At 43.7% G+C, this 14,000-nt stretch overlaps 1 protein-coding gene across 1 annotated transcript; it reads left to right on the forward strand.

Moving 5' to 3' along the window:
- Positions 1-308: 308 nt before the first annotated feature.
- Tcf21 (transcription factor 21) lies at positions 309-3,279 on the forward strand. The gene is made up of 2 exons (XM_003468447.3): positions 309-1,037; positions 2,753-3,279. Exons 1-2 carry the CDS (start codon positions 588-590, stop codon positions 2,840-2,842), a joined length of 540 nt encoding a protein of 179 aa, XP_003468495.1. The 5' UTR covers positions 309-587; the 3' UTR covers positions 2,843-3,279.
- Positions 3,280-14,000: the final 10,721 nt, after the last annotated feature.

The following is a 14,000-nucleotide window of genomic DNA, read 5'->3' on the forward strand; positions in this document are numbered from 1 at the left end:
GGATGTAGACATTTTCCTTAAGTTCTCAGTAACAACCATCTGGGACCCCTTCAGAGAAAAAGAAGGTCTTAGGAAATAGGCAGAGGAAAGCAGGACTGGCTCCTGCTAGGTCTGGGCCAGAATGGAAGAAGGAGACCGTTTTGTGAGCATGGTAACTGGGTTGATTTATGTTAGAAGCTGGAAGTCCTGGTCTGTGCCTGAGTCTCCTCTGCTTGTGAAGGGTCTGGGAGCCCTGCTGGGCCCGACAGGCCCCTCCCCTGGACTGCAAGGATCCGCCTCTCTATTCCCCAGATAAATTCCTAGTGTCCACCAAATTCCTCAGCGCTCTCTCACACTCCTCTAAGGCCACGACTCCGGGGGTGGGGAAACATAGCGCCGGCTGGTTCCCTCCCCGAAGAAGCCCTTGCGGTTGCTTTTCACAATTCTGTGAAGGGAAAGGGGTGAGCTCCCCACAACTGCTGCAACTCCCAACTAGAGCTGGCTGCTCCACACCTCCTGGCGTAGTTGGGAGTGCCATTGGTCTGGCTCTTTCTTTCCCTCAATCCCCTTCTCTTCCTCTGTCTCCCTCTTGCCCTCTCCCCTTAAACATGTCCACTGGCTCCCTCAGCGATGTGGAGGACCTCCAAGAGGTGGAGATGCTGGAATGCGACGGGCTAAAAGTGGACTCCAACAAGGAGTTTGTGACCTCCAACGAGAGCACCGAGGAGAGCTCCAACTGCGAGAACGGGTCTCCGCAGAAAGGCCGCGGAGGCCTGGGCAAGAGGAGGAAGGCGCCCACCAAGAAGAGTCCCCTGAGCGGGGTCAGCCAGGAGGGAAAGCAGGTCCAGCGCAACGCAGCCAACGCGCGCGAGCGGGCCCGCATGCGGGTGCTGAGCAAGGCCTTCTCCAGGCTCAAGACCACGCTGCCCTGGGTGCCCCCGGACACCAAGCTCTCCAAGCTGGACACGCTGCGGCTGGCGTCCAGCTACATCGCCCACTTGAGGCAGATCCTGGCTAACGACAAGTACGAAAATGGTTACATTCATCCGGTCAACCTGGTGAGTCCTGGGTCGTGCCTCGCGGTGTGAGCGCTGGCCCATGAGAGGGGCTGGAAGTGGGGGTGCAGCGCGGGTGTGGCAGACCCACCTGAGCTGCCTAGGCACCGGCGGTGATCTGCACAGCCTAGCGCCTCTAGAGACCGGTTGCAGGCTCTCCCCACAGAGACCTTGCTCTCCACTCTGCGCCTGCGGATCCGGAGTGATTTATGCCAAGTTTTGACTGGGCAGCCCAGTTAGGGATTTCCAAGGGTATTAAACTGGCAAAGGGGAGGGATCCCTGTGCCGGTGCCAGCGCCCTTCTGCTGGCGTGAAGGCACGGGTGTCGGACAAAGAATACTGACAAGGTGCTTCACACTCAGGACACATTTTATTCATGCCTAGTGTTCTTTTAGTTGAGAGTGAAACTTGATTTTTCCCTTCTAATTCTTGCAACCCCGTTCCTTCCCAGGAATATTTACGACCATTAGATAGGGACTCATTTATCTTCCCTTGTAATTATTCGTGCAAATGGTCCAATTATTTAAATATTCTGTGCTTCTATACATGGATTAACACTTTAAATCCTACCATTTCTGGCAAGTAGCATAATCAGTAAATTTGCATCAAATTAGTGTAATGAATAATATGAGAATGTCACATGTTAACTATGACTTTAAAAAATAGCAATGGCCATTGAGCTTAATTTTTTTAAATACAAGATTGCAACTTTTCTTGAGCTCATTTTCCTCAAAGGAATTTACTTTATAAGAAATGTATTTTAGTTTCTTTTTCATTTGATTTTATTTTAAAACTTACAGATTCCAAAGAGAAAAATAAGAATAATTTACTAAGACTTCTGTTTACATATGATAAGAACCAGAGACTGGCCTCTTAAAAGGCAGGTCTTAGCAGCAGCATTGGTGAGAGAGGTCTGAATTGTCTTCTCACTGAATTGGCCTCAGGAATTGGGAGGAGAAAACGCAAAACCACATTTTGCTATAAAAACATTTTTCCAATTAAAATTTTGTTTTTACAATTAGATGGGTAACGTTTTAAAATCTGGAAAGTAACGCCAAGAGCATTTGCAATCGCTGCTGCCTTCATCTTTGAATAAGAAACTTAAATGCGCTTAATTATAAAACACCCTGGAGAAAGAAGAAAGCTTTGCTTGCTCAGTAGAAAGATGATCGGAAATAAAATGTTGGTATAACTTTTATTAGCATGCCCCTTCCCTCTTAAAGCTTGGGATTGATTCAAAACCGTGGTTAAAGCCCAGGTTTGTGATGGAGGAAGCCAAAGTCAGCACCAGAGAGACAGACCAGGGTGGAGGCTAGCGGACCTGGAAACTTGACCACGGGCCTCACTCGGGGCTCCGAGGGCGCTCTGACCCGAGCCGGTGCCCCGAAGGCGCGGGATCCCGCCCACTCCCACCAGCGGGGCATCTGCCCAGCCCCTGCCACCCCGGGCTCCCGTGGTGGGGTTTCCTCTCTGGGGTTTCACTTCCCACCCAGTCTGGGTCCCTTCTGCTCTACCCTGAAGCTCGGCATCACCACGTCGAGCGGGGCCAAGGCCACTTTCGGCTTTACCCAGCCTCGGGTCGCACCAGGACACCGCGTGGACCGCGGAGCCCACGGCCTCTCCAGCCCCCCGCGCGCCTGCACTGCCCGGTGCAGGCTCCAGCACACCCCTCCCCTCCCCGAGGCCACTTACCTCCTCCGCCCTCTTCTCTCCCGCAGACGTGGCCCTTTATGGTGGCCGGGAAACCCGAGAGTGACCTAAAAGAGGTGGTGACCGCGAGCCGCTTGTGTGGAACCACGGCGTCCTGACCTTGGAGGTGCGAGTCTGGGAAAGGCGCGCTCCCGCGGGAAGCGGCCGGGAAGGCCACCCCTGCCCTCCCGCTCTCCGTCTCGCTCCTCTCCCATCCCGGCCTGAGAACCTTTACATCCACGACGAGGAGATTCGTTTCCAAACCAGAGGAGGTCAACTGTATTTACGGATTCCCATCTATTTAACTTTATTAACTTCTACCGTGAATGGTTCTGTGAGCCTTGCTGGTCCAAGTGCAATATGTAATTATAAATATATAAATAGATAATAAGAGCCTATCAATGTGTATCTTTTTTGTACAGTATGTTGTAAAATGTAGATCATAGAATAGCTGACTTTGACAGTCACATTTATAAAGTAATTCACTTAAAGATATATATTTTTTTCAAACAAGTTTTGCTACTTTCAAAAATAAATCTTTCATATATTACTAAAAGCCCTAGTATTGGTCTGTTTTCTTTTTTTAATTGTTTGGGAGAAAAATGTGGAAAACCATGGAAAAGTTTGGTTTTTTTATAAAAGTTTATTTAAAACCTCGATCCTAACTTCAAGTAGAGGAATAAATATGAATTCTACTGTGAAGATGTATATTCTGTTGTGAGATTTAAAAGAACTCTTCCAAGTTATTTCAAAGACCATTAGAAATAGTGTAGCTGTAAACAGAGAATATGTAGGATTAAAGTTATTTAGTTACAAGATCAAGAGGGAAAAACACAGAACACACACGCACAAACACACAGACACACACACACACACAATCTGCTTTTCAACTATTCCACAGTATAGCTGCTGACACGGTCAGGGGTAGTAAACTGCACATTTTATAACTTTCCGAGCATGGATGTGATCCCAACAACCCATGCCTGGGGATTAGAGAAGAACTAATGGAAACTTTGAAAGATACAAATTCCATTTCCTTTAAGGTGCGGCTTGCGATTTCTACATGCTGCAACATACCTTATCTATTTCTGATGAATAATTCATTAATTTTAACAATAAAGTACATGCCTGCGTTTTGGTTATGGTTACCCTGTGACCAGCTCCCACCACGACTTCCGGCGGGCTGGGTTTTAATTTAAACATCTTCCAGGCTATGGAACAGCTCGGAGGGGAAGATTACGTTGAGATAAACAGAGAGGCGAGGCCGAGGATCCTGGAACCCGGCTCCTCGCTGCCCCTGCGCAGCCTGGGGCGGCCGATGCGCCAGATGCCACCGGGGCTGTTTAATGTTCGGGGTTATGACCGCAGTGTTTACAAGACGTCTTCGGTTATTTATACTGTTATTCCTCGCAGAGGGCCTTGAAACTTCCGCTTCATTTGCTCTTTCTTTTCGATTTTCCCCCGTTTTCCCGGCTCGGTGTGGTACCTGGCATGAGGATTTCCCACCGTCCCCTCCCGCACTCCCCTCCTGCTAAGCTCCAGGCCCTGCTCTGTGCGCAAGGATTCTGCTCAGCTGCTCCAGACTAGGGACCAGGAAGCAGCTGCCCCAAGGCTGCACTGCCAGCAAGTGTAACTCTCCACTCTCCCAGGACTTCGGTGACCCCTCATCCCTGTCAGTTGTCCCTGGAGGCTCTGTCAAGGTGTCAGGCAGCTTCTCACTGCCACCCCAACTTGACTTTCATGCACACTTGTAAAGCTCTAGGCACAGCCACGTTCCCCAGATTCGCCCTATCTATTCCCTTTTACCAGAGGAACACAGCTCTCACCCCAAATGATCCAGAGTTCAAGTCTGAAGACTGGTACTAGCAAGATTTAGTTATTTGCCTTTCACTCTTAGCAAACTTTCCAAGTTTCTGAGTACTTTTGTTGTTGTTGTTGCTGTTATTACAAACCAAATGAAATTCTGAGCACTCCATAAGGCAGCCTCCACAGAGAAGCAGTTCATTCTCTGACAACCCTAAACTCAGGTGGACATTTATAAAAGGTCCCATGCATCCTACCAGTAATTTAAAGTCTTGGCTGGGAAGAAGAAAGGTGGGTATGTATGGGGAGCACATGGATTTCATTCTGCAAACTAGCTAGGCAGTTACCCTCATCCTCAATTTTCTCATTCTTGCAAATAAAAAATAAAAGTGAAGATAGTTGTATTCATACTTTGGTCTTCCACATACAAAGATTCAGTGTAACCCAAATGTAGGTGAAGTATCTATATAAAGGAAAGGCTCTGTGTAAATGCTGGTCACTCATACCAAATGGCAGGTGGGAACTCTAGATACAAACTGAAAGCATCTCAGGCAGAAGGGTCAAAGGACGTGTGTTTATAATGTAAAGGGAATTGTCTTTTTATTGCATTGATATGTCTCTTTGATGCAACACTGGACCCTTCTCACCTTTCACCTTTCCTAATATTCTCCAAATTTGTCCAGAGTTGTTTAACAAGGTGACTTCCAGAAATCCAAAATCCAAGAAAACTCAGAGAGCAAAAACAGTCTAAAAGATGCAAATACTAAGAAAATGCTGATGTCTTGATAGTAATACACAGTCCCATCTGGAACCTTATCAGTGGAGCCTGGGCACACTTGGGTGCCCATAGACACAGACTGAAGGAATCAAATAGTGGAGAGGGAATGGCTGGATTGGGACTGCGGCTAGTCCCAGAAACACGACAATGTGACCAGCCTACACACACCTCCACCGTAGTCCTACAGCCTACATACATGGTTCCTTCTCCTATGCTACATGGCCAGCGCACCTATATACTTACCATACCCAGCTTCCTGGTCCCTTTTGTTCTCCTTGTATCTCTCCAAGAGAGCACCACCAGCCTGCCTGGTGCCTAACCCAGGTAATGTGCTGTGCTACAGTTTGAGGAGCAATTTGCAAAACAGGAATGATCCTCTTTGCCTTAAGTCAGCAGAGGTGGGGTGAGTGTTCAGGAGTACCCTGTGATTTCCAGATTATGAAAATTGTTTGAAGGTACTTTCCGAAAGAACAGGGGATGATTAAGGAGGCTCAAGCAGATGCATAGAGGGAGAATGAAGTGTTTCTAAAAAAATGTGAATTCTCAGGAGGAGCAGACACACATGTTACTGCAGCAGGAGGAACTCACTATCTTCTTTCTCTCCTTTAACTAATAATTCAATGTGCTTTTAGCAGGTCTTGCCACTGTTGAATTGGAGTCTTCTTTTTTTGTCCGAAAAGAGAAGCCGTAAACAGCTCTGTTGACCACAGAATATATATATATATATATTTAATGATTACTAAAAGCTTTGTCAGATGGGACTTTTAAACCAGCACTTCTTTTTGTCAAAACCCCAGTTTGTACCAACCTCCAGAAGTGCTGACTGAAGGAGGCAGATGGGGACCAGGAATTAGTATTTCTCACAAGTTACCATGCCATGCTACCCCCTCCCAACCTGGAGACATTTTGAGAGTCACCGTTTTGAGACATGTCTTATTAAGCAAACAAAAAAAGCAATTGCAGAGGAAAAGAAAATATTGCAGCGGGGCAACAGCCTAATTAAATATTCTGTTCACTCTAAAGTGACAAGCAATGGATTCGTAATTCTTAATTGCCCACCTGGAAAGAAAACCCCTCTAGGTCAAAAAATAAAGGGCTTGATCCGGCCTAGAGGATGGATGTCTCTAAGCTCATCTTAGAGACTCAAAGATAAATGTCAGTCGTTAGGCGCTGCGTTAAAGTCTGCAGTGGACTGAGGCCAGGCTGCTGGTGGCTCCCTTGCGACCTCTAAAGGGAAAGGAAATTTGGGCGCCCCTGGGTCAGGCTCGCTGCTAGAGGGTTTCTAGCTTCATTCTCAGGCCTGGCTTCGGTTCTCTCCAGTGGGAGTGTTCGGTCAGCTCTGATTCCGTGCTCAGCACACGAAGAAACTGAAGAGGAATTGAGGTAAACAGATGTCAGAGGGGCGAGTGAGGACAGCAGTGGAGGGACAAGGGGAGAGGAATAGGGAAAGGCCTTGGCGGTTTTTGGCTTGGGAGAAGAGTTTATGGAAGCGGGCAAACAGAGGAAGGAGGCTTCCCGCCCCACTGTGTGCAGTCTTCTCTGTGTCCCTTCCCTGCACCGTCTGGGAACGGCTGTGTCCCCGCAGCACCAGAGTGGCAGCGGCACAGGTTCTGGGTTTCTGCAACGCACCGAGGTGAAAGCGGCGGCGGGCCAGGCGGAGCTGGCCCAGCGAACATCCCTTCTTAGCTTTGCATCCTTCCCTCCAAGTGCTGGCTGTGCTCCTGCAAACTCACTGGGTGCCAGCGGCGTTCTTGAGAGTCCATTCAGCTTCCTCCCGGGGACTGGGTGGTTCGCGCCTTTGATCTCAGAGCCTGGCAGCTTCTGCGGCTCCACCCTCCTCCCTGAAATCACCCAAAGGATTAGCTTCTGAGCCCCTCAGGGCAGAGGGAGGAGACAGGGTGGGAAAAGGCGCACTGAGCAGCCATTTAGAACGCAGCAGAGCGAGGAGCCCACTCGGAAGAGCAACGTCACACTGCGCTCCTGCACTGAGCATCCAGTGCCGTGCTGGACACCAGACTAAGCTTCGAACCCTGAATGAATTCTTAACTCTTAGAGGGTCTGGAGAAGGAAGGAGATAAGATGGGGGACAATGAGGAGGGAAGTGGGGCTATTCTTAAACTGAACATGAGCTCTTCATTGAACCTGTGTGCATATCTGAGAAGAAAACAAAATAGAAAAGCAAGCAGATACCGTGGGACCAGATGGAACCAACTTCAATGAGATGTTTGGGCTGGCTCCTACAGGACTCAGATGGAATGTTTCCCTCCCTTCTCCTGTTGAAGATATTATTCAGTTCTTACTTATTGGCTGGAAACTTTATAACAATAAAATGTTCATATAGTTTTATTTTATTTATCTGGTTTTTGGTATCAGGAATCAAGGACCTTGTGCTTGCTGGGCAGTGCTTATACCTCTGAGCTATACCCCTGACCCCCGTGATTTGATTTTAAAACTAATTCAGTTGGTGATGAGAATGTATTTTGTGGCCTCTTGCAGATGTATGCTTGATTCTATTTTAGTGAAAAGAACATTTGACTGAGTCCTTAAACAAGATCCTCTTGGTTTTTCCATCTTATAGAATGAGTGTAATAATGACTGCTTTGATAAAATAGTGTGCATGTGGGGGCAATGTCTGGCATAGGACAGATACTAACTAATATTAATTCTTCCTTTCTTTTGGTTATTAAAATAAAGTGATCAAAAAGATGATATAGTCACCTACACAATAGTAAATAATTATTAATTTTGTGATAATCTAATTGCATCAAATCACCTTGAATGTGATTAAAAGAGGTTGTCCTTCGGGTTTGTTTGCTCTTCAGTGATACCCCACTGCTTTATCTGGACTTGATCCTGCCCTTAAGGCTGTATTTCAGTATTATTACTTCATTCCTAATAGGTAATGATGATTTTCTTCATCTCTCTGGATTGTAGATAGGATTTGGGAGAGAATAGATTTAAAAGCAGGATACAAAACTTACAGGGTTACTTTATTATATTCACCCAAAAGTCAAATGCAAAAGAGTGCAGGAGATCTGTCCACATACTAGAGACACAACAAATCCCTGAGGGCCTGAATCCCACTGCAAAGTTCTGCACAAGTCCAGCTGAAGACCTAGGGCACGTGGCAATGTCTCATGCAAGTCTATATCAAGGATCTGCACTGGGGAGGTCCAAAGGTCAGCGGTAGAAGCTAGAAAGTCTGTGCCAGTCAGACCACATATATGTCCCAGCAGATTGAGGGATCTGCACTGGAGCCTGGAAGTGACCCTCAGGGTAAAGACCGGAACTCCCCTGAAAAGAACTACAGCTAGCCTCAGTTTAGTAACAGCTGGGCCCTGAGCTCTCTGATAATGAGAACAGCTGACTTCATTTCGACAAACCAACATGACAAGCTTCTCCAGCAACAGCATGCTGTCTTACCCCCCCCCCCCCGTTGTTTTATGCTTTTGGTAATAATCCTCACGTGGGTCTTCCACACTGATTCAGTTCACCTAAGTGTTACAAATTGATCATTAGTTAACCTACCACACTCTGCTACTTAGCAGACCATACTTGACTGTTTCCGGTAGGTTTCCTAGCACCTATTACAAGACTAGGTAAGTACTCAAAAAGGAGTGCATAAAGCTTAAAGATAAACTTCCGAAAGATACCCCTGTCTGTTGATAGAGGTCATGGTGTACTTAAAGAGTCACAGATAGGCTCAAATACATGTCTAATTTTAATTTTAATTTGAGAGTTGGTAATGCACCATAGTTTTGGGGCATTTAGTAGACACATTCTATATAAAGTCTATAATATAAGCAATATCATCAGTTCTGTTGGAGAGATATTAACTTGAAACACTGGTCTATATTCCATTAAATATGACTTTTTAAAGGACTACATTCCAAGCAGGGATTCACATTAAGTGCTAAGCCTTTCAAAACAATGTGTATCCTTCCTGTATTTTGGACATCACTCAGAAGCTGTCACCTCCCGACTTCTCTGATTGGTTCTTAGAGCCACTAACTAATGACTCTCACCTATTATTTTTCTTCTTTGTGAACAGCACTATCTTTTGCTGTCCACAGATGTTACTTTCAGGCATCTATCTCCCACACAATAGTGCTTTTCTTACAATTGTTTTCTTGACAAACATATTTTCGTTCCCTAAAAGAAAATCTCCTCTGTACTCCAACACTTTCTGATACAAGATATGTGGTACTTTCCCCATATTAACCAATTCTCTAATTCTAAATGGAATAACTGTCATACAATTCCATTCAGTTCTAACACTGCTTATCTAAAGTAGCATCAGACCTTTTAGGTTAAGGACTAGGTCCCACAATACTTTCCCCACTGAGGGGCCAAACTTCTTACCAAGAGGCTGTAAGTCAGAGGTCCACAGAATTCTTTCCTCAAGTGGGACAATATGCTTATTTATTCCCCAAATTCAGAAAACCATTTATTTATGCTTAGGTTTATTATAAAAGACATTACAAAGGATATAAGTGGACATCCAGTTGAAGAGGTACATAGGGAGGGGTCTGGCAGGGTCGTGAGCATGGTAGTTTCTGTCTCCATGGAGATGGCATGTAGCACATGAATGTGTTCATCACCCCCGCAGCTCTCTGAACCTGCAGTGCAGGGTTTAATGAAGGTGTCAATTATGATCATGACTGATCAAATCATTGTTCACTGTAATTGAACTCAATCTGCAGCTCTTTTCTTTTCCTTTGAGATGGGGTAAGGGTGAAAGTTCCAACCCTCTTATAGTAGGTTTGGTTTTCTTGACAACTAGATTCTATCCAGAAGGTAATGACTCCAGCACCAGATATCTTATTTGCATACAGAAGACACCCATCACTCAAGATTCCTAGAGTCTCAGAAACTTTTATTCCTAGAACCAAGATAAAGAACAAATAGCTTTTTCTTGTTACATGAAATTATATCACAAAACTACATTCCCAGCAAGGAGTACAAGAAATTCAAGACATCTCTACACCAGAAAGGTCTTTCAAATCAATGGGGGTTATTTGAGTTTAAGGAACAAAAAAATAATCTAACAAGGTCAACTAAAAAGAGAAACGAGGGTTAGTAAAGACAGTCTAAGTAACCTGGCCAACATCTCCTTGCAGACAGTAGTAACCAGAACTTAGGGGGAAATCTACCCACAAAAGTCTACTCTAGGACGTTTTGGACACTTTACCTTTGCATTCTCTACTTATCTTCTGTATTTTATCTTCTGCAGTCCAATTTCTGCATTAGCTAACTTTATAGTACTGCTGAACTTTTACTTCCTACAGATTTGGTTTGTTAACTTGTTGCCTGTGGTTTGAATTCTACAAGAATATTTAGTTGCACAGGCTACTATCTGAAATGTCTATCATGCATATGTTAAATTTGAATTTTCAGGATATGGAACACTACTGACTTGGTTTTCAAGGCTTTGATTAGATTCTCTAGGACAGCTGAATAGCTCTTGTTCTGTTAGCTATTGTTGGCCAAGAGTGGATACAGAATTTAGCGATTGGCTGGGGTAGATCTTTTGAGATGGGGGCTCTGGATAAAACAAAAACCTGTGTGCTACAAATGTAATAGAATGCAATCAGAGCTGGTAGTCTGCACATGTGTCACCTGGTTGATTCTAACAGAGGAATAGGAAGCAAAGAGGAAAAGGCCATATTCTTAGGTCTTATTGATTCTATGATGAGGGAAAAGATAGAGGTAACAATAAAACATATCCATATAGTCTAAAAAAATCTATGTTATGGAATAGAACAACTTTACCAAGAAAATCACCACCACTTTTTAGCCAATAGAACGCTATTCTTGCCATATTTAAGAAGCACTAGTACAGATTCAGCTTTCTTAATTTTTTCTTAACTATTTCATTTGAATTTCACAAAGCACATTTATATATATCATATTTCATTTCAGAACAACTCTGGCCAGGAACAAAGAGCATGAAGAACTTTAGGCTTCTGACATATATTGCCAAAGTGTATCTCATTTTACATTAAGTCTGTGATTTCCTGGTTCATCACTTGGGCTGCATTTAAACTTAACTGTTTTTTCCTTTCTCACATAGAGAAGTTTAATGCCTGAATGGATAAACAGAAAAAACAGATGAACAGAGATGAACAGATTTCTCTCTGTCACTAACTATAATTCTACCATTTGCTAAAGGGGCTGTTCCTCCAGCATGTGTTATTGGCTCCTTTGTCAAAAAGGTTCCTAGGGTTGTTTCTCCATCCTCAATTTTAGTCCATTGTTGCAAGTTCAAGACCAGCCTGGGTTACAAAGTGAGTTCAAGGCCAGCCTGAATTACATAGCAAGACCCTGTCACAGAAAGACAAAAAAATTTTTTTAAAAAGTACTATGTCAATAACACATGCATTTGTTACTATATATTTCTTCTCTATTTTCATGCCTTCCTATATATAAATTATCATTTTTTCTCTTATGGAACTGGAAAACAAAATTTAAGAGGCATTTTAACTGCAATTAAATCCAGCATGGCTACTACCAACAATATAAATACACAAAGACACCAATGTTAAGCTACAAAATTAACTTTAGAAATGTGAAAGTGCTGGGGAGGAAAATTCATATTAGAGTGACAATGTACGGTGATTCATCTCATCCATGCACCGTCACTGATTCCCTGAGTATGCACAACCATATTATGCAGGGAAATAAATAGTAAGATGATGTATCCTTGACCTTCAACTTGAGTCTTTCTAGTAGTTACAGAATCTCTTCTCTACAAGATCCCGGAAGGGCAGGACAGCTTTGTGTTCTAAAAAATACTAATGCCCTGGTTTCCAGAAGGGCCAGCTACCAAGACATGCCAGCTACCCCTGCCACACTTTAGTCTCTAGGTATAAAACCTCAACCTGCTATTTATGAAGCTACCTCAAAATGGGGCACTCTCACCCGCACTTTACCCCATACTAACCGATCTCCTAGTAATGGGCAAATGTCTAGAAATATGATTTCAGAACATCTTAGACTATATCTGTCTTGGAGGCTTTTTTTTTTTTTAAGGCTGAAATTAGATCTCATGCCTTTTGTGAGTTGAACTTTGTGGCAGGCTGTCGTACGCTGCTATAGGCAGCTATTTTCAATCCTAATTTTAAAAAAGGCAGTAGAGGATAGATGCCTCAGCAAGACCTTTAGCTGTCAGCACTGAGACACTGACACAGAAGCTCTGAGTGAGAGCACCAGTCACCCACACCCTGTGGGAGCTAAGCCTTACTTCTCATTCCCACCCGCAATCCCACTGTGCCAGCCTGGAGAACTGCCCCGGAAGCAATCGACATGGCGCAAGCCTTTTTGTCTCAGTGCTGTCCTTTTTCTCTTCTTTTCAATCTTATAAGTTAAATCACATGGTAGAGGATACTATATTAATCTATATTATAGATTTCACTCTCTTCCTCCCATTTCTTACTGGTTACACTCAAATTTCTTAAAATAACGTAGCCATATTATCATAAGATGCTATTTTAAAGTACTCACAAGCAGGCTTGATCTTTGAAGACTCCGTAACCAAATTGCTCCGGCATCTAGTTAATCATTTCCTATTCCTGTTCCTGAGTAATATTTCTCAGATTCCTTCAAGGTTGTTTTTAATGACTAAAAAAGAGTTTCAGCTTTTAAAGTCAACTGCTGAAACTTGGCTTGATGACTGTCCCACTCTGTCTGAAGTGGGAATTGCAGAAAGTATCAGAAATTGTTGGTACCATGACTAGTTTCAGAAATTCTACTGATCTTGATGATCAGAATAAGAGCATGAGATTTCTTTTAAGGTTTTCTTTTATAAAATGATTCCTTTTTCTGTTGAGAGGAAAATTAAATTTCTAAATAAAATCCTGTCAAGATACCCTGCAAAGGATGCCAACTAAGACCAGGGGACACATCCATGTCCAGACAAGCCTGATAATGAATGTTACCTCCTTTGTGTAACCCATGCTTGTTTAACTGTTGGCCTTGCAACATAACTTAAGATGTTTAAACTCCCTTGGAAGCCAGGAATGTCACCCAACTGTCTACTCATAATGTGCCAAATCCATTTTTGTACTCCCCACTTGCCTTCCCTATAAAAGACACAAAACAAAACTCTACTGGGAAGGGCTGATTCTTTCAGAGAGATACCAGTCAAGCCTAACAGTGTAATAAGCTGCATCCTAAACCTCGTTGGTGCCATTTCATCCAGTGTTCAGTCCATTTTCTGTTACATTGTTTTATAATATTCAAAGAAAATTTATAAAGAGATTGTACTTTACATCAGTGTAGTTACCATATGGCACAGCATCTGGGAATAACCTGACTGATGGCTAGATGGGCAAAATGGGACCGAGAAGAAGGATGGCCCAACGACATGCACCTTCAGAGGATTTAGCCCTCTGAAGCACATGTAATGTTTTATAACATTTTATTTGTTCCATGCACAGTTTATTTAACCATTCCATAATTTTCAAATATTCAGATTATAACCAATTGCACTTTTTCACTTCAGGCCACGAAACACATTTGGGTCATTATCTGCAATTCCAGTTACAGAATCCAGGAACACAGAGCATGAAAAACTTTAGGCTTCTGACATATATTGCCAAAGTGTATCTCATTTTGCATTAAGTCTGTGATTTCCTGGTTCATCACTTGGGCTGCATTTAAACTTAGCTCTTTTTTCCTTTCTCACATAGAGAAGT

The sequence above is a fragment of the Cavia porcellus genome, unplaced genomic scaffold (assembly GCF_034190915.1).
Source record: "Cavia porcellus strain 051 isolate PalLab524CR breed Dunkin Hartley unplaced genomic scaffold, mCavPor4.1 scaffold_22, whole genome shotgun sequence".
Classification (NCBI taxonomy): domain Eukaryota; kingdom Metazoa; phylum Chordata; class Mammalia; order Rodentia; family Caviidae; genus Cavia; species Cavia porcellus.

Excerpts from the sequence above, each read along its gene's own strand:
- Tcf21 (XM_003468447.3), top strand. The coding sequence starts at position 588 with ATGTCCACTGGCTCCCTCAGCGATGTGGAGGACCTCCAAGAGGTGGAG. Across the intron at positions 1,038-2,752 it reads ACATTCATCCGGTCAACCTG|ACGTGGCCCTTTATGGTGGC; the intron begins GTGAGTCCTGGG and ends TCTCTCCCGCAG.